Here is a 23,786-nt window from a genome sequence, read left to right on the forward strand (position 1 = left end):
TCCACCCGCTACTCCAGCCAGGAAGGGTTTACCGATGGGGAGGCCTCCGTTCCATGCCCCAGGATACGGGTCGTTGCTGTGCGGGTCAGTGTTACAGAGGAAAACATGTGTGTTTGACTTGTAAAGGACAGATTCCCCTGGGTAGATGGTGGTGGCTCAGGAAGCTGAGCAAGGACACGGGAGACCAGGAATCTGACTGGGAAAGACTCGGTAATGACACGTACCGTACCATCACGGGGACATGGGGAGGAGTGAAGGTGTATTGGAACAAGAGGTGGGAGTCTGAACAGGGAATTAACGTCTGCATGTGGGGGTCAACGGAGATCTGTCCCGCAGGCATATCAATCGCCTTCGCCAGGCAATGGCAAGATGACGGGGAAGGGATGGGGTGGGATTCCAGCCTACACGGATGTGCGGTCCCACACTTCCCACTCCCAATTAACGCCACTGAACTTGGAGCCCACAACCCCGCCAGTGTGAACAATAATAGAGGTATCCTATCACCACCAAGGGACCAGGGAACGGGTTAGTATTGGTACCGACCGAAAAGGTGTTATACCAGGGGGTACACCATGCAGTAGCTTCAGTTATTTTAAACCTTACCGAGGTGCACTTAACTGCATGGTGCCCGAAGGAAACAGAACAGCTATACCAGGCCCTACTCAGAAAAGTTCAAGAAATTTTACAAGTTAGACTTTGGCAATGTAGACAAAGCAGATCTATACACCCTATACGCTAGGGACACCTTGGGCACGGGGAGACCTAGAAGGGGAACCTTGAAAGACATTTGTACTGCATATAATACAGGATCCTCTGTGATAAATAGCCTAGATGATATAGAACTGCAAACACAGATAAATGGTCCAAAGAACGAACTGTGAAAGATCCTGAAAGAGGAAAACACAGTAGGAGGCTCAGAGCTACACGAGGACCAGGCTATGACGGTCCATTCAAAGAAAATCGTGGCTGAGCTGGAAAAACATGCACAGACAGTGAATGCACTCATACGGGAGAATAGGAATGCTTCGGACAGAACGAGGTGTTTGTGCAGTATGGAGCATGGTTGGTGGGCGAGGGCCGCAAAAACCTGGAGGATTTAAAACAAGGTTTAGTCCCCTCCTGGATCAGTGACAAGCAACTCGCAGCCCTCCACCCGAATAGTAATTCACTAAGCTCGTGCCAGCTCTGTCCTAGTAGATTGCAGATGTTCTAATCACATCATCATGGGGATAGTACTAAGGATGCCGGTCATGGGTGGGACAGCCTGACCTGCACTGGTATACAGGGTGGAGAACTTTGGAGTCATTCAAGGAGGTGCACATGTTCGTTTCACAGCGGTCCCACCGTATATCATAAAGTGGGAGCACACTATGACAGGTACTGACCTCTCCGGGTGCCGGAGCCGGGGTGCGCACACAATACTGTGTCCCCAGCAATTGAACGCTTATTCTAAACCACAGTGCGGGTTTAAAGCTGCTGGCGCACAGCCTATCAACTGTACCATGGAGGTAATGGCACAAGACCTCTGCAGGTAGCATACATAGGAGATGGGACATATTGTGTCACCACCAGTGCGTCCCACTTCCAGCATAGACAACACTTCTGGTGTCCGGTCAGTGACAGCAGTTTTTGCTTTAAACCCGAGGCAGAAGTTCAAGTGGCCCAGGAACGGATTGTCCCCATTCCCGAACCCTCCACTGTTCACTTCACTATGAGAGAAAACATCATAAACCTGCAGGATTATGTTGCACATTTTGGCTATGAAATTCCCCCTCTACCCGAACATCTTACCGCTCTGCTAGAGGCTGTAGTAATCTCACAAAAGCATTTCTATACTCTAGAACAGAAAACAATTGAGATAGGGAGAAAAATTCTAGAGATCACAATTCCACCTTGGTGAGACATTTTCAGGAATATAGAAGTTGCTGCTGGGATCAGAATAGCTTCCCACGTTTTGGTTGTCTGTCAGCTGCCGATTATTCTTTATTTATGGTGTCTCACTTGTCGAGTGAAATGCAGAGGCCGTCAGGTCCGACACCAAAGGGTACTGTACGCTCCCTGGCCAAATTGGGGGATTGCACAGGGAGGGGTAACACCATATTACCATGTTTGATTTGTTTTAATTTTCACCTGCTGTAAAAATGCAGAGATCAAGTGTTGTAAGAATGTTACTTAAAATGTGCTAATGTGTTTGACTATGTACTTTATTTTCTGTAAAACGGGTAATGGGGTGTTGGATCCCCTCTATGCTCTAACATAATTGAAATCACTGTATTTGCCTGTAAACTGCATTACATTTCAAAGGGGGATGCACGTTTAAGTTTTAGTTAGTTGGGTAAATACAGGGAAGGTTGACTCTCGGGAGATCAAAACTTTTGCTCACCTAGCATGACACTCTAGCATGTAGAGTGTCACGGGGGGACTGTAGAGTTGCAAAATTCGTTGGGAAACCCCCCCCAGTGTTTGGACTCATTTGGAAAGGAAATTTAATTTGGAACTTTTAACCAAAAAGTTTGCGATCCTAAAGTGCACATGGAAGAAACTACGAGTTTTAATTGAATTTGGGATTTTACAAGGCAGATTGGATCTGTGTGGAAAGGGCTGAAAACTAAAGGATAACTATCCTTCAAAAGAAACCAGTTTTGAGTATTGAAACCGTTTGGGGAATTGTGTAAACTCGAAAACCCTTCTCCCCAGGGGACATTAACATAGCAACAATCAACCTCGAGATAGCCAGCCATCACCCTGAGCAAGAAACCAATCCTGCAGATACATAATGACAATGGCATATCCAGCCTGCATGGAAAACCCAGGACTAGGCAGTCATTGCAAATACCAAAGCTAATTTTTCCCCACCAAGAAACAATTTAAAAGATCGACACATACGAGACAGGTTAACATTAATGAGCCCGCCAAAATATGACCAAAATATCAAGCCCGCCAAAAATTAAACAAAGAATCAGGGCTGATTTGGCACCAAGATTAGAACAGCTCCCAAAGTATAATTGGGGCCCTGTTTTAACAAAGTTTATGCATAGCATCATAGAGCATCAAGAAGGGAGGAGAGAGAGACCACCGCAGCAGCTTTAACAAGCCTCTCTAGCCTCAACGACACTACCGGGGCCACACTGCCCTGCTATTGAGAAGGAAGGAAAAACATCGCCACAGCAGAGAAAGCAGCCCCAGAACCTCGGACATCACCATCGCGGCAGCAACTGACCACAGCCAACATGGTACCATCGAAAACACCACGATCGACCAACTCCGAAACAAAACTCCTCAAAGAAGAAACCGAAGATTTGAAAGTTTCCATTCTACAATCTAGTCCTGACTACCAACAGGTGAAGCATTATCTAAAGAGACTTTTGAAACCTATTTCTAACGAAAGAAAGTGGGTACTCCCCCCATAAGTTCAATACACACCCTATCGCATCAGCGGACACCACGTAACTGAAGACTACGCAGTCAGAAGTCCTCTACAACGTTCGGGGTATGGCAAGCAGAACCTAGAGAGTCCAGTGAACCCCGAAATCGTGAGCCACCGCCAGCTGACAATAAAAGATTGGTGAGCATGGCCCCTGTTGGCCCTGGAGTTTAACCTAGTCAGAGTTAAGCATTGGGAGGTGTATTATTTCTGTAACCCCTTTGAATGTGTGATATAGTGTTCTTTATTTGAATGATTACAAGTTTGACATTGTATTTCCTTGTCCTTAATAAAATCGAAGTTCTTTGCACCAAACCAGTTGTCTCTTGCACTTTGTCACATCTCCCAAATAAATCCAAAGTCTAGAACTCAGGAAGTGGGAGCGATTCAAACCGCTCAGAAGGTCAGAGGTGAACCTGACCCCACACACTACCCCCTACATTGTTTGGATTAGCTCTCGGTCTTTAGAACTTCATTTGCTGTGATATTTGTTCCATCAGTGCCTTGTGTGTTTTTTTTGAAGAGGTGTTGCATAAATCAATAGCATGAATTAACAAACCTAGCAGGAGTCAGTAAAGCTATGAAATCATCTTGTGTGTGTAACCTTGGGGCTGGACTAACCATATATAGGGCCCAAGTTTCTGCCCTCTGGAAAAAGGGCACATCTCCATAAGTTGCGCTGACTTTCTGGAATAAAAAGGGTGCCGAAAACTCACCTTGTGATTCTCCAGTCTCCTCGGGATGTTTTTGTGCTCGACGTGGCGCAGCACAAGGGGTTGGGGGTGGAACCAGGTCCCGGCGCTGAAAACAGTGCCGGGCTAAAGTGCACGTATGTGCAATAGCTCCAGCCCCGCGAGGCTGCGTGGGAGGGGCCCGAACCTAGCCCTGGCCGAATGGGCTCCCTGGACGAATATCGGGACTCGGACCGCCTTTCTGTTCAGCTCTCCCCCTCCCTCCCTCCCGTTCAGCCTTCCCCGCCCCCCCCCCCCCGTCGTTGGCGGGGCCCGCCCACCCGGCATCTCGCTGGGGGTGTGCCCCGCCCGAGGTGGCGGTGGCCCAGCCCGACCTGTTCAGCCTCTCCCCTCCCTCCCTTCCTCTCTCCTCCCCACCTCTCCTCTCTTCCTCTCCCCACCTCTCCTCTCCCCACCCCCTCTCTTTGTCGCCCCCATCCCCATTCCAACCACTTTCCCCCCACCCTCCCCCTCCCTCTCCTCCCCCATCTCTCACTCCCCACTTCCCCCTCTTCCTCCTCTCTCCCCCTCTTCCTCCTCTCTCCCCCTCCTCCTCCTCTCTCCCCCTCCTCCTCCTCTTTCCCCCTCCTCCTCCTCCTCCTCTTTCCCCCTCCTCCTCCTCCTCCTCCTCTCTCCCCCTCTCCTCCTTTCTCCCCTCCTCTACCTCCTCTCTCCCCTCCTCTACCTCCTCTCTCCCCCTCCCCCTCCTCGTCCTCCTCTCCCCCTTCTCTCTCCCCCTCCTCTCCCCTCCTCCCTCCTTCCCCCCTCCTCCCTCCCCCATCTCCCGCCCCACCACCTCTTCCTCCCTCCCCGCTCCCCTCTCTCCCCCCACTCCCCGCTGTCAGAAACACAAGAAACAGAGACACTGTGTGTGTGGGGGTGGGGGTGGTGGGGGGGGGGGAAGCGTTCCAGCGTGCTGTTGGAGGGCTCCCGGTGCTGCAGTAGGTGAGTAAAAATCATTTTTTATTTATTGATTTTTTTTTTAAATGTTTTTTTTTGATTGACTTATTTATCATTTATTATTGATGATGGCTCTTTATTTGTAAAAGTGAAGTGTTTAATGTTTGTAAACTTCCATTACCCCCCCCCCCCGCCACCCCGCCGCCTCCAATCTCTCGTTCCCTACGCCTGATTTATAAGTGTAGGCGAGGTTTTTGAGCGTACAAAAATCTACACTTACTCCATTCTAAGTTAATTTGGAGTAAGTTTTCGCTGTCTAAACTTGCAAAACCGGCATAAGTGGCTGGACACACACCCTTTTGAAAAAAAAATCTGTTCTAAAATGAAACTATTCTAACTCACTAGAACTGGAGCAAACTAAATGCTGAGAATTTCAATTTCTAAGATGCTCCATTATAAACTAGTTGCTCCAAAAAAATAGGAGCAACTCAGGCCGAAACTTGAGCCCATAAAGTGTTAAATACAGAATTTATCCCTTGCGTGAGCCTGCACACAAGTGGTATAAAGTGTCTTTTTTTTAAATAGTGGGGATTGGGTAACTGTGAAGCTCAGCTAATTTGAGGCCCCTTCAGAGCACCAAAATGGTGTGTGCATATTGAAGATACTGAGAAGTAAATTAATTGTGCTGGAGAAATTTGAGCACAAGCTTTGTTTCATTTCATGTACAGATGTTACAATGGGGAGAAGACTGTTGGGTGATGGCGTGAAGGTCTAATGTAGAAAAGTCACATCTGGATGTGTCCATGTGTAAATATGCTCTATTCCCTTCTCTCACCTCCAGAGATCTGTAGGAAAGTTCACAGGAGCCCAGCAGCAAGATGGCACTTTTTATGAATTACGCACTTACACCATACAGCCTGGGAAGATGGCTGACTTTTTGAAGCTTACAGGTGATCATATTCACCTTCGTACGGCCCATTCTGAGCTATTTGGTTATTGGTCTGTGGAAATTGGGTGTCTGAATGAAGTCTTTCATATTTGGAAATATGGTAAGAAAATAAATAATATTCCAAAGAGAATGATTATGTAGGTTTTTTTTTAATAGCCTGTTTTATTCCATTCAGAAGTAGAAATTGCACTGTCTAGGACGTAATGGCATAATGGATTGGAGAGATATTGTGTAGAGCATTGAGGTGGTAGGACGCAAGCAACATTCCCACTAAGTGCACGGTTTTTCTCTTTTAAAGCGGGACCTCCAGAACGCTGCACAGTCGTGCAGTTTAAAAGGACCATTGGACACGAGTGTATTTTACCCCAGCCCTTCTCTCTGCTGAGTTCCTAATCTCGGGTGCACCGAAAGGTGGTCAGTGGAACTCTGGCCTTCCCTTCTTCCCTAGGGGCCGCTTGTGCAGACGCCCTCGTGTCTGGCTGAAATGGTGTACTCGTGTAGATTTGGAAGCTGCTCTGTTAGCTGCAGGTTTTGGCTTCGTTAGACCAGAAAGGAGTGAAATTAGAGCGTAGCTAACCTGTTTTTCAAAGGGACGAGGGGTTTCAATTATGGGGAGAGACTGGAGAAGCTGGGATTGTTCTCCTTATAGCAAAGAAGGTTAAGGGCAGATTTAATAGAGGAGTTCAAAATTATGAGGGGTATTGATAGGGTAGGTGGAGAGAAACTGTTTTCCTTGGAAGAAAGGCCGGTAACCAGAGGACACATTTAAAATAATTGGCAAAAAACCCAGGGAGAGATGAGAATTTTTTTTACAGTTTGTCATCATGATCTGGAATACACTGCCTGAAAGAGTGGTGCAAGCAGATTGAATAGTAACTTTTAAAAGAGAATTGGCTCTCTACTTTGGAGCTTTCAAGACGGGAATCAACAGAGTTTTGTTCAGTAAGAATATCAAGGGATGTGTAGAAAACGCGGGTTAATGGAGTTGAGGTACAGATCAGCCATGATCTAATTGAATGGCCTCCTCCTGTTCTTGCATTCCAAACAATTAAAACAAATAGTTTAGGAGTACACTCCAGTCAGGGTCAAAAAATGGTGTCTCTATGGGCCACACGGCCACATCACCACCTCTTAACATTGAGCTGCAAATTGGGAGTTGGGAGGACTGGAAGGTAAGTGTATGCATGTGTATGTGTTATCGTTTAAACTTGACAGCCAGGTGTAGTGTAAATAATGTGATTTTGTATGTAATGTTCACTGGAAGTAGAGGCGGTGTGTGCTATATATAAGACTTTAATATATTATATGTGTGAATACTGGAGTACTTCAATGCATTTTTTCCATAGGGAGTTACGCGGACCGAGCAGGAGTCCGAGCAGCCCTGGCAAAAGAACAGGAATGGCAACAAAATTATATTTCAAAAATGCTACCAATGCTTGTTAATCAAGCCAGCGAGATCGCCTACTTGGTGCCATGGGTGGAGATCAGCACAGTGCCAAAAGGAGGCAAGCACCTTGATATGACCTCTGTCCTCATCTAGTCTAGGTAGTTCAAACCCAAGGTCAGAAATTGATGGTCGAATGATCTAACCGATTGCACCAGAAAGTTCCCTTGTTTACCCTCGTCGCAAACTTTAAAAAAAAAAAGTCAAAAGTGGATGAGACAGCCAGCAAGTACCGTTTTAACAATCAGTGGCACCACAGGCTAATTGTTTGAAGGTTAGATGAGTAATGGCATTAATGCATCTTAACCTGTCACCTTGTGTCTCGAACTGGATCAGCTAATTTCATCTGATTCGTGCAAACCAGGTTATACGAACTAGACACGTTGCACACTCTTGACTTCTTAAAGTTGGAGCAGTACTATGTATGCATCATAAAGTCAATAAGTGTCTTGGTGTAATGAGTTTCACAAGAACTTATAGTGCCCATTGTGTAGGCTACTGTATCATCTGATTGGCATATGTCGTATCTGTGTACAGGCATGATACCCGATTCCACAAATCAGATAGCAACAGTAGCTCTAATTCATGTTAGGATGTCATGGTATCATGCCATGCATTGGCATGTTTGGTATATCACTTCATCTTGTGCTGTAACAACAGGTCAGTTTTATGTTGGCAACCACTACTTCTGGTTGGCACAGGTGGAATTGGATCCACTTTTGATTCAGCAGTGCCATTGCTTATTTACATTGTGGCCATTGAAATTCCTAGTATAACCAGTGCATCATATTTTAGCATTTATCTGAATTCTATCAGAATGATTAAGTCAGCAATGACTCCTAGTTCAGTAAAGCACCAATTATGACTCTTTGATCCATATTCTGGCATCCCCACCCCAATGAAGCTATCTTCCTAATATCTGTATAATGCTATAGTTATTCAGTAGACTTTTTTTTTGAAAAGCTGATCCCTTGAGTATATGCTAGACTTGTAGTTTGTGTACATTGTTTTTCTTGGATTCTAGAAAAGCGATGTCTTTGAGGGGTTCTTTGCTCATATAATGGGGTGCTTAAACTGTGCCCAATACTCCAACTGTGACCTAATTAAGATCTTGTTAAAGTTCACCATCACCTCCTTGGTTTGTTATTCTAATTCTCTAGATACAAAACCAAGGACTACATTTGTGTTTTTTTTTATTCTGTGGGGAAAAAAACACTCGCACAGATTGATTTGATGGTCTCTTTGTGTGCAGTAATATTTAAAAAAGGAGGCAGACAAAAAGCAAGAAACTATAGACCAGTTAGCCTAACATCTGTCGTTGGGAAAATGCTGGAGTCCATTATTAAGGAAGCAATAGCAGGAGATTTGGAAAAGCATAATTCAATCAAGCAGAGTCAGCATGGTTTTATGAAAGGGAAATCATGTTTGACAAATTTGCTGGAGTTCTTTGAGGATGTAATGAGCAGGATGGATAAGGGAGAACCAGTGGATGTGGTGTATTTGGATTTCCAGAAGGCATTCGAAAAAGTGCCACATAAGAGGTTACTACACAAGATCAAAGCTCATGGGGTTGGGGTAATATATTAGCATGGATATAGGATTGGCTAACTAACAGAAAATGGAGAGTTGGGATAAATGGGTCATTTTCCGGTTGGCAAGCAGTGACTAGTGGGGTGCCGCATGGATCGGTGCTGGGTCCTCAACTATTTACAATCTATATTAATGACTCGGATGAAGGGACTGAGTGTAATGTAGCCAAATTTGCTGAGGATACAAGGATGGGTGGGAAAGCAAATTGTGAGGAGGACACAAAACATCTGTAAAGGGATATAGACAGGCTAAGTGAGTGGGCAAAAATTTGGCAGATGGAGTACAATGTGGGAAAATGTGAGGTTATCCATTTTGGCAGGAAAAATAGAAAAGCAAATTATGATTTAAATGGAGAAAAAATGCAAAGTGCTGCAGTACAGAGGGATCTGGGGATCCTTGCGCATGAAACACAAAGTTAGTATGCAGGTATAGCAAGTAATCAGGAAGGCAAATGGAATGTTGGCCTTTTATTGCAAGGGGGAAAGAGTATAAAAGCAGAGAAGCCCTGCTACAACTGTACGGGGTATTGGTGAGGTCACACCTGGAGTACTGTGTACAGTATTGATCTCTGTATTTAAGGAAGGATATACTTGTATTGGAGGCTGTTCAGAGAAGGTTCACTCGGTTGATTCTGGAGATGAGAGGGTTGACTTATGAAGATAGATTGAGTAGATTGGGCCTATACACATTGGACTTCAGAAGAATGAGCGGTGATCTATTGAAACATATAAGATAATGAGGGGGCTCAACAAGGTGGATGCAAAGAGGATATTTCCACTCATAGGGGAAACTAAAACTAGGAGACACAGTCTCAGAATAAGGGACCACCCATATAAAATTGAGATGAGGAGGAATTTCTTCTCTGAGGGTTGTAACTCTATGGAATTCTCTGCCCCAGAGAGCTGTGGAGACTGGGTCATTGAATATATTTAAGGCGGAGATCGACAGATTTTTGAACGATAAGGGAATAAAGGATTATGGGAAGCGGGCAGGGAAGTGGAGCTGAGTCCTTGATCAGATCAACCATGATCTTATTAAATGGCAGAGCAGGCTCGAGGGGCCAGGTGGCCTACTCCTGCTCCTATTTCTTATGTTATAATATTCTGTCTAATTTGTGTGTGCTTGTTGAATAATTTTTCTTTCAATGTGACTAATTCCAAACAGGTATATATGAATTAATATGTTACCATATGGTGCCAGGTGGACCTGCTGTATGGGGGAATGCCTTCCAGAAAGCTATAAGCGCACATGACCATGTGGGGTATTGCAAACTAATTGGGGTATTCCACAATGAATTTGGCGAACTCAACAAAGGTAAAACAGATGTTTAAACTTCAGACTTTATTTAATGGAATAACAACACATTTAAAGGCAATTTACTTAATATATATTTATTCCTTTCTGTTAAATGCTTAATTTTTGCCATTGTGGTTTCTGTAATACTCGGACAGTCTAAGCCACAAACCTTTCCACTTTGACCCTCTACTGCTCTGGGATTGGCTGCTTGAGAGATGCTCTTTGACAGCCTCTGACTGGTCCAACCAACTCTTTTGTCATAGCGATGGGAGTGCTCCATAGTGCTTTGTGCAATCTAAACAAGAACTAGCAGCATTCATTGAAGTAGGAATAAAAGTTTGAATGGCAAGTCAAGACTTCTTCAACCATTGGGTTTGGAGTTCAGTTCTGCTGTTTGAGCTGTGTTTTTAATATAACATGCAGTAAAAGCAGAGATGGTACAGGAACTAGCAATTACCCGGGTATAATTCAGTCAGACCTGAGTAGGTTTGCATTCACTATTCAACATTTTGCTGTACTTTAATACTTAAAGGAGCAAGTTCAGGCTCTGTACGTGGTTGTTCCACAGCAACTTGAATTTTGCTTTTAACACAGCATTGCATTGATAAATGTACTTTTAATGGGGAAGGGGTTTTGGAGAAAGGCAGTCAAAGGTGCAGATTAAGAGGTAAGTTTTGAGAGTGGAGAGAGAGATATGGAAAGCAAAGTCCTTTAAAAAAGCACGATTGAAGGATCTGCCACCAATGGAGTTTTCATGTTTTAGAAATAGGATTTACTCACATATAGCAGTGGAAATGCAATACTGAAGTTGTGTACTCGCAACAATGTGCAAGGATCATCAAAAGAGGCCACATGGATCGAATTGAAGAACAAAAAAGGGCCGATCACACTGCTGGGCATGTACCACAGACCCCCAAACAGTCAGAGGGAGATAGAAGAACAAATATGACATCCAGGTCTCATTGCACCTCCCCTTTTCCTAATCTGTTACCAGTCAGCCTAACCTCGGTGGTGGGAAAATTATTGGAAACATTTCTGAGGGACACGATAAATCTTCATTTAGAAAGACACGGATTAATCAAGGACAGTCAGCATAGATTTGTTAAGGGAAGGTCATGTCTAACTTGATTGAATTTTTTGAGGACGTAACACGGAGGGTCGATGAGGCAGTGTATATGGATTTTAGCAAGGCTTTTGATAAGGTCCCACATGGCAGACTGGTCACGAAGGTAAAAGCCCACGGGATCCAGGGCAAAGTAGCAAGTTCGCTCAGCGGCAGGAAGCAAACGGTAATGGGTGTTTTTGTGACTCAAAGGCTGTTTTAAGTGGGATTGTGCAGAGCTCAGTACTAGGTCCCTTGCTTTTTGTGCTATAATATCTATTGTGTCTATAAGCACTCTAGTAATGACTCCACGAGGCGAAGTATTGTAAACTGTGGTGACCTTAGTCCATTTATTACAGCTCCTGAGTGAGGATACATCATGGTGAGCTCCCTTTTATACCTGGTCACCTGTCGTGTACAGGTGACCCCTAGGTCTCCACCAGTTGCACCCACTGGTGGTACAGGCATGGTGTATACAGTGTGAAGGTACATACAGTAGTCTTGTGTAACTGTACATTGAGTGTATAGGGAGTATACTTATGTTATACATACGTGCTAAAATTGGCTGTGTGGTTGATAAAGAAGAAGAAAGCTGTAGACTGCAGGAAGATATCAATGAACTGGTCAGATAGACAGAACAGTGGCAAATGGAATTTAATCCGGAGAAGTGTGAGGTAATGCATTTGGGGAAGGCTAACAATGCAAGGGAATACACATTAAATGGTAGGACACTGTGAAGTATAAAGGAACAAAGGGATCTTGGAGTGCATGTCCACAGAATTTTGGCTACGAGGAAAGATTAGATAAGCTGGGTTTGTTTACTTGGAACAGAGGAGGCTGAGGGGAAACTTTATTGAAGTGTATAAAATTATGAGGGGCTTAGAGTGGATAGGACATACCTATTTCCCTTAGAGGGGTCAACAACCAGGAGGCATAGATTTAAAGTAATTGGTAGGAGGTTTTGAAGGGAAATCTCTTCACCCAGAGGGTGGTGGGGGTCTGGAACTCACTGCCTGAAAGGGTGGGAGAGGCAGAAATACATGGATGTGCCGAAGTGCCGTAACCTACAGGGCTATGGACCAAGAGCTGGAAAGTGGGATTGCATTGGATAGCTCTTTGTTGGCCGGTGTGGAAACCATGGGCGAGAATGGCCTCCTTCCGTGCTGTAAATTTCCATGATTCTATACTGTTGCACCAGGAAAGTACAGCTGGATTGATGACATGTTTTTGCTTGCGTTGTATCTTAGAATGTTTACAGGCAACAATACAAAGCTGAATTTATGTTCAACTACCTGTCTGACACTAGTAGCTGCAGTGTGGGTTCTAGCTGGCCAATATTGCATTTAAGCAGTGTGGCCTGAATAACCGTTCTGTCGCCTGGAGAGAGGGAGCTCTGTACATGCACGGTTGTACACCAGCTTGGAGCTCAGGCACCAGTGATTAACAAGTAAATGTTCAAAACGCATTGTGTCCGCACAGACTCTATGCAATGAAGTTAGCTCAGGTTAGGTTTAACACCGTGCTGGAGTTATTCGTCCTATCAAAGCAGCACACGACCAACTGTTTCATGGAGGCCTGCAGCTCTTCTCTCCCATTCGATTAGGCCCCGACTCCAGATATATACGGCAGCTTTAGTATGCAAACAGGAACTGCTTCACAGTGAACACTAAATTTGCTGTGTAAATGCACTTGAAATGGTGAGATTGTTCATTTTGTAGGCACGATGTGAGTCCTGCAAAAGAACTGCACGACGAGGCCGACTTTGGAACATTGAATGTGATTATGACAGGTCCTAATTTGGGAACTGGGAGGTCAATAAAGTTTGTGTCAGCTAATGAAGGAAATTGAATACCATACTGTGCCTAAAAGAAGTTATTTATCCAGTCTGTTTTTTGAACAAAGATATTTTGAATGTCTCGCCTCTCGCAACCCAATGTCACCCCAGTTTCAAGATATCTATTAATTCTCATCCTTCCTCACCTCCAGCCCTGTTCTTGTTCTAACTTGATGCATTATTTCACAGTTCATGCCCTCTGGTGGCACCAGAATGGTGATACTCGAGCAGCTGGAAGGCGCAAGGCACAAGAGGATGTCAGGGTGGTGGCAGCAGGTAAGGACTTTTTTTTCTCTCCAAACGGTGTACTGTAAACAGACTTCAGAGACATAAGGCTGTATGTAATGACACCCCTATTCCCGGCCAGAATGGAGATCATTGGCGGCGGGGCAGGACTTGCGACAGGACTCACAGCAAACAGTCGATTTTACAACAGAGTCTATTTAAAAAGAGTCACAACAAACTACAGCAAACAGAACTCGAGACCAAAACTACAGCAACATCTCCCGATTAAAAGCAGGATTATTTCTCCAGCAAAATGCAGTGAGTGGAGGATAGAAGAAAGAAAGACTTGGATGTATATAGATCCTTTCACGACCACCGGACGTCTCAAAGTGCTTTACAGCCACTGGATTACTTTTTGAAGTACTGTCACTGTTGTAATGTGGGAAATGTGGCAGCCAATTTGTGCACAAGCAAGCTCCCACAGATAGCAATGTGATAATGACCAGATAATCTTTTTTTGTTATGTTGATTGAGGGATAAATATTAGCCAGAACTCTGTGTGCTAAAATCAATCCCAGTCATTTATAGCAGTGTGGGCGCCACCAGGCGTGATTGATGGGGGAATTACCCAATCATTGTCATTCTGGCCATGAACAATGATGTCATTATATGCAGCCACTTTTATTCCTTGGGTGATTCTCTTACTACCTTAGATACTCAAACATTCTTTGTTTCTCTGTATTCCTATTCTTATTATCTGACTGGAGGTGATCTTTTACATAATCCTAACAATCTTCTAATAGCTGTTAGAATGTCTACTCCTTGATCATTTCTCTCCCATCCCCTTTTTTTCTAATTCTATTAAAATGATCATTCTAAAGAAGCCTGAAGCCGTCTGTTCTGGTATCTGTATCTTTCTAACTTTTTCAGGAATAGATTGTCTGACAAGTCCCACTTGTAATTTCCATTACATGTCCCTAAAATCGTATCTTTGTTTATAAAGTTCCCATTAAATCCAGTGGATCGCCCGATCACTTTCGTTGAACCTGGTTTCATCTCTAGTTACATTGAACTCCTGGAAAGGGGCAGGTTCTTGTGTGCTTGGAAGTTAGATCGGAGTCTAACTCGAGTTATACTCTTCCTTTGAATCAATGTGCACTTGAAACCTTTGCATCAACATCAAAGAAACTAGTCTAAACTAAACTAAAATAGTTACTACTCAGACTGATGAGAATGTGGAACTCACGACCACATGGACTTGTTCAGGCAAATAGCATAGATACATTCAAGGGGAAGCAGGATAAGTGCATGAGGGACCAAGGAATAGATGATTATGTTGATAGGGTGAGATGAAGTAAAGTAGGAGGAGGCTCGTGTGGAGCATCAGGCTTGTTGGGCCGAATGGCCTGTTTCTGTGCTATAAAATTCTATGTAATACGTGTGTTCTGAGAGTGCTTGTTATCAAGGTTGAGTACAAAATTACAAAAACATTTAGATTCCCAGTAGAATCATGGAATAGAATCATAGAAATTTACAGCACAGAAAGAGGCTATTAGGCCCATCGTGTCTATACCGGCTGAAAAAGAGCTATCCAGCCTAGAAACATAGAAACATAGAAATTAGGTGTAGGAGCAGGCCATTCGACCCCTCGAACCTGCACCGCCATTCAATAAGATCATGGCTAATCATTCAACCTCAGTACCCCTTTCCTGCTTTCTCTCCATACCCCTTGACCCCTTTGGCCGTAAGGGCCATATCTAACTCTCTTTTTGAATATATCTAACGAACTGGCATCAACAACTTTCTGCCGTAGAGAATACCACAGGTTAACCACTCTCTGAGTGAAGAAGTTTCTCCTCATCTCGGTCCTAAATGGCTTACCACTTATGCTTAGACTGTGACCCCTGATTCTGGACTTCCCCAACATCGGGAACATTCTTCCTGCATCTAACCTGTTCAATCCCGTCAGAATTTTATATGTTTCTATGAGATCCCCTCTCATTCTCCTAAATTCCAGTGGATACAAGCCCAGTTGATCCAGTCTCTCCTCATATGTCAGTCATGCCATTCCGGGAATCAATCTGGTGAACCTTCCCTGTACTCCCTCAATAGCAAAAACGTCCTTCCTCAGATTAGGAGACCAAAACTGAACACAATATTCCAGGTGTGGCCTCACCAAGGCTCTGCACAACTGCAGTAAGATCTCCCTGCTCCTATACTCAAATCCTCTAGCTATGAAGGCCAACATACCATTTGCCTTCTTCACCGCCTGCTGCACCTACATGCCAAACTTCAATGACTGATGTACCATGACACCCAGGTCCCGTTGCACCTCCCCTTTTCCTAATCTGTCACCATTCAGATAATATTCTGTCTTCCTGTTTTCGCCACCAAAGTGGATAACCTCACATTTATCTACATTATATTGTATCTGCCATGCATTTGCCCACTCACCTAACCTGTCCAAGTCACCTTGCAGCCTCTTAGCATCCTCCTCACAGCTCACATCACCACCCAGCTTACTGTCATCTGCAAACTTGGAGATATTACATTCAATTCCTTCATCTAAATCATTGATGTATATTGTAAATAGCTGGGGTCCAAGCACTGGACCCTGCAGCACCCCACTGGTCACTGCCAGCCATTCTGAAAAGGACCCATTTATTCCGACTCTCTGCTTCCTGTCCCTAATTTCCCTTGTTAGCCACGGTTGAGCTACCTCCCCCGTTTTATTTTTACTCCAGACAGGGATGTACAATTGTTGAAGTTCATCCATGTAATCTATAAATGTCTGCCATTGCCTATCCACTGTCAACCCTTTAAGTATCATTTGCTAGTCTATCCTAGCCAATTCACGTCTCATACCATCAAAGTTACCTTTCCTTAAGTTCAGGACCATAGTCTCTGAATTAACACTGTCACTCTCCATCTTAATAAAGAATTCTACCATTTCATTATTTTTCTAATCTCCCATTCTAATCCCACTTTCCTGCACTTGGTCCCGTAGCCTTATAGGTTATTGCACTTCAATTGCATATCCAAGTACTTTTTAAATGTGATTAGGGTTTCTGCCTCCACCACCCTTTCAGGCAGTGAGTTCCAGACCCCACCACCCTCTGGGTGAAAACATTTCTCCTCAATTCCCTTCTAAACCTCCTAACAATTATTTTAAATCGATGCCTCCTGGTTATTGATCTGTCTGCTAAGGGAACTAGGTCCTTCCTATCCACTCTATTTCGGCCCCTCATAATTTTATACCCCTAAATTAAATCTTCCCTCTGCCTCCTCGTTTCCAAAGAAAACAACCCCAGCCTATCTAATCTTTCTTCATAGCTAAAATTCTCCAGTCCTGGCAACATCCTCGGAAATATCCTCTATACCCTCTCTAGTGCAATTACATCTTTCCTGTATTGTGGTGACTAGAACTGTACACAGTACTCTCACTGTGGCCTAGCTAGTGTTTTATACAGTTCAAGCATAACCTCCCTGCTCGTATATTCTATGCCTCTTATAATCATTTCTTACCATAAACAAGTTAATGATAAATACCTACATTTTAACTCAAAACTATGGTGTGCCTCAGACATTGACTCGTGGTGCAATGTACAGAGTGAAAAGGCTAATGTATTTCTATATTATTAGAATCACTGGATTTAGTTAAATCTAGATAATTACAAGTATGCTTACGAATGAGTGTGAAATGTTTTTGTGCTTCTTGATTTAATAATTATTTCAGTGTATCCATTTTAATGATATTTGCCTTATTTAAAGCATACATCTTATTGGGCCTATGTTGCGACGTGCTGTGTTAATGTTTTAAACCTTACTGGATATTAACACGCAGTCTCTTTTCTTTACAGTAAGGGATAGTGTCTCATACCTGGCTTCCCAAAGTAACAAGCTCCTAATTCCGACACCTTATTCACCCCTGAAATGAGTCCACATGCTGAAAACTGATGTTTGTCGTGCTTGCAGTCTTTTGAATGGTGCCTATGGTACGTGATCCCTCTGAATTCAAGGGCCCAGCCATGTGGCTTGTTGTGTATTGCTGATGGTTGCTTTGGCGAGCGCTAGATTAAACTTTTGTACTCTTAATTAACTGCACTGGTTGGAATAAAAAAATAACTTTAATTCATTGTGTGCTGTGAGATATTTGAATTTTCCATCTACTTACATATTTTTTTCTCAACATTGGCAACTTTTCATCCCACATTTCTGTTTTTGTTTCGTTTGACTATTTAACACAGTGAATATTGGCACACTGAGGTGGGGCAGGACATGAGAATCTCCAAGCTCGTGACCGAAACTACAGCATAGTCTCCCGATAAAAGCAGGCTTATTTCTACAGCAAAATGCATTGACTGGAGGATAGTTGCATAAGATTAAACCCTGTCACTTAGAGCAGTGCGTGATGGATAGAGGAATCACCCAATCATCTCCGTTCTAGCCAGGACTTGTGGTAGGGTGGAAAATCACACGAGAACTATTTAATTGCACAGAATAAAAAATAACGTTTTGGGAATTGCGTATTTTTCAGGTTAAATATTGCTCTGTAATCAATTGTAGAACTTTCTCAATAGTCTATCTGAATAAACATTTTTTAATAATGCCTGGGCCAGAAATGTTGTCCAGTACTGAAGAGATTAAATTGGCAAACTGCTTAAACCAGAACACTTTGCATATTGTTCTAAATAGCGCACAAAAGTAACATACTGCATATATATCCAAGACTTGGTCCATTTTGCACTCTAACCTTTGACATGATATTTCAATAAACACAATGGATAAAGAACATAAGAATTAGGAACAGGAGTAGGCCATCTAGCCCCTCGAGGCAGGTACATAGCGTTTGGTCACACTTCAGCCATGAACTCATGAACATGCTCGAGGGGCAAAATGGCCTACTCTTGCTCCTATGTTCCTAAGTGGAATGTGATCCTGATGAACGGCCTGCTGCTGGAAAGATTATGGAGCTGAAATTCCATGGGGGCACATCAAGGAGTAATTGCCAAGATACGCAATCCCAGGACATCCGATGCTGACACGTCCGTTCTTGAAGCCTTTAAAAAGGTTTCAAATGCATTTTGACCATTTGGAAGCTTTGCCAAGGCTGAAGGTTTGGAGAGGGGGAGAGAAAGAAATGAAAAACAACCATTAAATGTAAGAAAACTCACATAGATGCACAAAAGTAAGTCTTTGGGCACATGACTGAGCAATGTAGGATTGCGTGGCTGGCAAAGTGGAGGTGCCGCTGTATAAGATGGATACAAGGAGGGTTGCCCTGCTTGGTATTTTAAGCGTGCTCTTCAGAGGATAGCAATTTTATGATCGAGGTGGCAACCAGGTTTCCCACAGCATACACTACCCACAGAACCTAGGAAGAGGGTAGAACACATTACGGAATTGGACAAGGTAAGACCACCCAACAATCATAAGTAGATGGCTCAAGATTGCATATCACAAAGTATTCCCTGTTAATCAGTTCCTCATCCATACCAAGCCCTCGCACATCATTACCGCCTTTTTCGCTACATCTTGTGTATGTCCGTACTGCAGTAAGACCAACATTCAAGGTGTAATGTACAATTGGAGATCTGGCTATCCAAGAGCATCACATCTCCAAACACTTGGATAACCAACCTTGTTACATGATGGATGGCATTCAGGTTTCCCTGCAGGTCATTCGTAGATTGGTCATTGCGTCCCTTCAATATACAGCACCTGAAGATTACTTTTCTGTTTATGCAACAAGATCGTGCACAATTCAAGGGCACAAATCCAACCTGCAGAACGCCTCCCCCACCCCCCTTGATGAAGCATAGCTGTGGAGTCACATCTCATCTCTAGCCCAAGTAGCTCCAGCAGAGTCTGCTGCCCCTCATACAGGCTAAGATGGATCAAAGCAGGCCACTTAAAATTCAGGCAGATTGGGATCAGTTCTGGATTGCTTTAGCAAAGAGCCAGCGGAAACACTGGTCTGAAAGGCCTTTGTCTGTGCTATAAACGTAAATAGTTCTCCAGTATAGCCAACTGAAACACCCGCCAACATGCATTCTCACAAAAGTGTCCAACATTGCTTGTGACATGGGCAGTTACTGAGGATACATTTCTTATATCTTAATTGTTTATCTTTGTAGTCCTGCCTAGTGCTTCATTCAAATTTAGCAATAAAAAGGGAGAGAAGTTTTATATAAAAAAGATTTGCATCAGGGCTTCCCAAAGGGCTTTACAGCCAATATAAAGTACTGTTGAAGTGTAGTCGCAAGTGTAGTGTTCGAAACTTGGCAGCCAATTTGCGCACAAGGTCCCACAAACAATAATGTGATAATGACTAGATCATCTGTTTTAGTGATGTAGCTTGAGGGATAAATATTGTCCAGGACACCGGAGAGAACTCCTCTGCTCTTCTTTGAAATATCCCATAGGATCTTTTACATCCAGCTAAGAGGTAGATGGGACCTGGGCCTGAAAGACGGCACCTCTGACAGTGCAGCATCCGTCAGTACTGCACTGAAATGAAGTGTGTATTCCTATTACATATTACATGTTGCTATCGTTTTAAGAAATGCCAGTGATCATTGCAGGCTTTCTAGACATTTATGTCTTAAATATGTAAATGGAGAGAACAGGTTAAAACCAACTGTGCAGTGAATACAGAAAAGCAGGGTGTAAAAGATCAAGCTCAAAGGTGTCTTGTAAAAACCTACAATTTCAAGAGACATTGCAAAACCCACAACATTGGGGGCTTGACAAGATGTATGCAGAGAGGATTTTTCCACTCAGAGGAAACTAAAACTAGGGGACATAGTCTTAGACTAAGGGGCCGCCATTTAAAACTGAGATGAGAAATTTCTTCTCTAAGGGTTGTAAATCTATGGAATTCTCTGCCCCAGAGAGCTGTGGAGGCTGGGTCATTGAATATATTTAAGGCAGAGATACAGATTTTTGAGCAATAAGGGAGTAAAGGGTTATGGGGAGCGGGCAAGGAAGTGGAGCTGAGTCCATGATCAGATCAGCCATGATCTTATTAAATGGCGGAGCAGGCATGAGGGGCCAAATGGCCTACCCCTGCTCCTATTTCTTACGTTCTTATTAAAATTGTGCACTTTAATCTGGCTTAGGAAGATTAGGGGCCTTGATGGGGATTACCAGTATGCCTCATCTTGATGCCCATCTAAATTGTTGCTTTCGATGTGTCGAATGAGGATAAAGCAGCCTTTAGCTATCTGCATTACTTTCTTTGCTGGCAATAAACTGCAGCACAACCACCAGAAAATTCCCTCATAGAAACAGATTGTTTCCAAAAAATAGCCCAATTGAAAATATGAGAGTTAATATGAGAGTTAATGGCTAGAGGCTCAGTCTTCCCACGCTCAAACTCCTACTGACAATAACAGCTAATGAAATGTGATCTTTTTGACGCTCCAATGGAACTTAAAGTGAAATTGAGCTACTGGGAATTTTACTCTAGTTCCTATTTTTGGTACATAAGTTCCTAAAGTTTGTTGGGAGAATGAGGGAGGAATACATATATAGATTAAATATAAATATGATTATATACTTATTGAAGTTTGTTTGTTCATTACAGAAAAGGCTGAGGAATATTAGAAATGGCCAAATACTGCCCAGTCCAGGTCTTACTGCTTCATCTCCTGGTAGACATGATTAGGTCATTGAATGTTCTCCGCTACCTGATAGAAGGAATACGCCTCTATTTCTAACTGCAACTCACGGTAGAAATAAAAGTTCATTTTTCAACTCAAAGGAAAACTGTTCTAAATTTTGTCCTGTTCTTGAAGTTGGACCTTCTATTCAGAAGTACAACAATTGACTTTTAGATTGACCAGTCTGCTGTTTAGGTCAAAGGTTACCTGGAGTGTTTATCATTGATATCTTCAGAACTGATAGCGATCACTGTGTCACTGTTAATTCCTTTACCATTGCCATGCCTTCTGGAAAAAAATATAACATCCCCACTGACTCTTGGGAATCCCTGGCCCAAGACTGCTCAAAGTGGAGGAGAAGCATTCGGGAAGGCGCCGAACACCTCGAGTCTCTTCGCCGGGAGCACGCGGTAGTCAAATACAAACAGCGGAAGGAGCGCACGATAAATCAAGCACCCCACCCACCTGCTCCTCCAACCACCGTCTGCCCCACCTGTGACAGAGACTGTAGATCCCGCATTGGTCTCATCAATCACCTTAGAACTCATTTTAGTGGGGAAGCAAGTCATCCTCGACTCCGGGGGACTGTCGAAGAAGAGAGGGAGAGAGGGAGAGAAGGATTCAACTGAAGCATAACTTCCACCCCATTGCAATCCAGCCTCCTAGAAGAATAGTTTACAAACCAACACTATCAATAGGTTCAAGAGGCAATTGGATATGGTTCAGGAGAAGGGATTGAGCTAGGAGGTGAAAAGGTGGATAAATTGTTCTGTCTAAGATGGGACTGACAACTTAACATAATACATCAATGTTATCACAATTTTATTTCCAAACTTAATGCATGAGAAACTGAAAACAACATACAAATACATTTACACATTAATACTTTCTCACAAACAAGGTATCTTTTGGTATTGCAACATTTTTATATGAAAAATGATTTTAACTTATAAACGTCAAACCTTTATCATCACCAAGCTTTGCCACTTTTTTTCGTTGTTTGCTTTTATAAAGAATTAATTGATATTACAGTGCAAACAAAAACAAGACAATATGTTCCAGAACAGTCTGCGTAAAGTGCTTGGAATGCAATGGCCAAAGTGTACAGATTCACGATTGAAGTCGGGGATGCAATGCTTATGTAAACACTTCGGTTTTAGCTAGTTAGACCTGCAGTCAGTAAATAAATATGTTACTTTATCAAGATTTAAAAAAAAAATATTTCTAAGAAATAGTTACACACAGGGATTATTAAAAGAAATGCGCCCAGACTTTGGTTACGTATTCTGAAAGCATCAGAATGTGGTAAATATTTCATTGCTTGTAAGGAAATGGGGGTGAGGGAAATGCGTGTACACTTTTGTATGTGTCAGTTATTGATCTACTAACTCAATTATTGGCCATGACGAATCAATAACTTTAAGATTGTCACATCGCTAATATTACACCAATTACCTACGGTAATTGAATACAATACATGAGTTTCACAAAGTCATATTGTAATACCAGCTATATTCAAGTTTTACATTTAACCTCAGTACTAATCAACAACTAACAGAGGCACCGTCTTGTCACAAAATAGTGGAATTCTTGCATTGGATTGCATTGAATGGCATCAGTAGAGTGTCCAGTTTTATTCTTCCTCTCCTAGAAAAGTTCAGATTCTGAGGGAAGCAACGCTTCCTTTCTAGTCTGAAATTCAGTTCATCAGCTCACACACAGCTTTCCTTCACATTGTTGTCATGTAAAAATGTATTCAGGAGTGCAACATCTAAGACAGTTTCGTTTCTGTGAATGGACATGTCCTTGGAGAGGTCATCATCGCTTTGGTCCTTGGCAAAATTTACAAATACCTGAAAGCAAACAATTTCATGAATGCCAGAGAACATAGATAAATGAACAGAACTTACTTTGTAAAATTGCACCTCAAAGAACATTTTCCTAACTTGATTTGATGCTATAATAAGCGATATAGTCTTATATACCTGGCCTGACCCAACTGATTGGGGTAATCTGCACTGCCTGACAGGAAAGATTGGTGTCACCAGCTCATTGGCCCTATTTACATCAAATTGCTATCTTATGAACATTCTGCCATTGGGTCGTTATAGTACCTTATCAGTGATACAACAACAATTTGTATTTATATAGTGCCTTGAAAGTAGTGAAACGTCCCAAGGCGCTTCATGGAAGTATTATGAGATTAAAAATTTTACACTGAGCCGCACAAGTAGAATTTAGCACAGGTGACCAAAAGCTTGGTCAAAGAGGTAGTTTTTAAGGAGCGTCTTGAAGGAGGAAAGAGAGGTAGAGAGGTGGAGAGGTTTGGCAGGGAGTTCCAGAGCTTGGGGCCAAGGCAACAGAAGACACAGCCACTAATGGTTGGGCGATTATAATCAGGGATGCTCAAGAAGGCAGAATTAGAGGAGTGCAGACATCTTTGGGGGGGGGGGGGGTGGCTGGAGGAGATTACAGAGATAGGGAGGGGCAAGGCCATGGAGGGATTTGAAAATAAGGATGAGAATTTTGAAATCGAGGTGTTGCTTAACCGGAAGCCAATGTAGGTCAGTGAGCACAGGTGTAATGGGTGAGCGGGACATGGTGCGAGTTAGGACACGGGCAGCCGA

General features: G+C 43.2%; 2 protein-coding genes across 4 annotated transcripts in view; one reads left to right on the forward strand and one right to left on the reverse strand.

Annotated features, from left to right (window-relative positions):
• Positions 1–17,626, forward strand: part of nipsnap3a (nipsnap homolog 3A (C. elegans)) — a 52,410-nt gene extending 34,784 nt beyond the window's left edge. For all 3 annotated transcript variants that reach the window (XM_070870961.1, XM_070871001.1, XM_070871011.1), the window contains 5 exons: positions 5,897–6,104; positions 7,351–7,509; positions 10,203–10,352; positions 13,460–13,546; positions 17,356–17,626. In XM_070870961.1, coding sequence (XP_070727062.1) covers positions 5,897–6,104; positions 7,351–7,509; positions 10,203–10,352; positions 13,460–13,546; positions 17,356–17,432 — 681 coding nt within the window. In that variant the 3' untranslated portion in view covers positions 17,433–17,626. The remainder of the gene's footprint in view (positions 1–5,896; positions 6,105–7,350; positions 7,510–10,202; positions 10,353–13,459; positions 13,547–17,355) is intronic.
• A 4,338-nt stretch (positions 17,627–21,964) lies between these two features.
• Positions 21,965–23,786, reverse strand: part of LOC139269350 (phospholipid-transporting ATPase ABCA1-like) — a 179,335-nt gene continuing 177,513 nt past the window's right edge. Inside the window, exon 50 of the mRNA XM_070888368.1 lies at positions 21,965–23,012. Within this exon, the coding sequence (XP_070744469.1) occupies positions 22,872–23,012 (141 nt within the window). The 3' untranslated portion in view covers positions 21,965–22,871. The remainder of the gene's footprint in view (positions 23,013–23,786) is intronic.

The sequence above is a fragment of the Pristiophorus japonicus genome, chromosome 1 (assembly GCF_044704955.1).
Source record: "Pristiophorus japonicus isolate sPriJap1 chromosome 1, sPriJap1.hap1, whole genome shotgun sequence".
Classification (NCBI taxonomy): Eukaryota; Metazoa; Chordata; class Chondrichthyes; family Pristiophoridae; genus Pristiophorus; species Pristiophorus japonicus.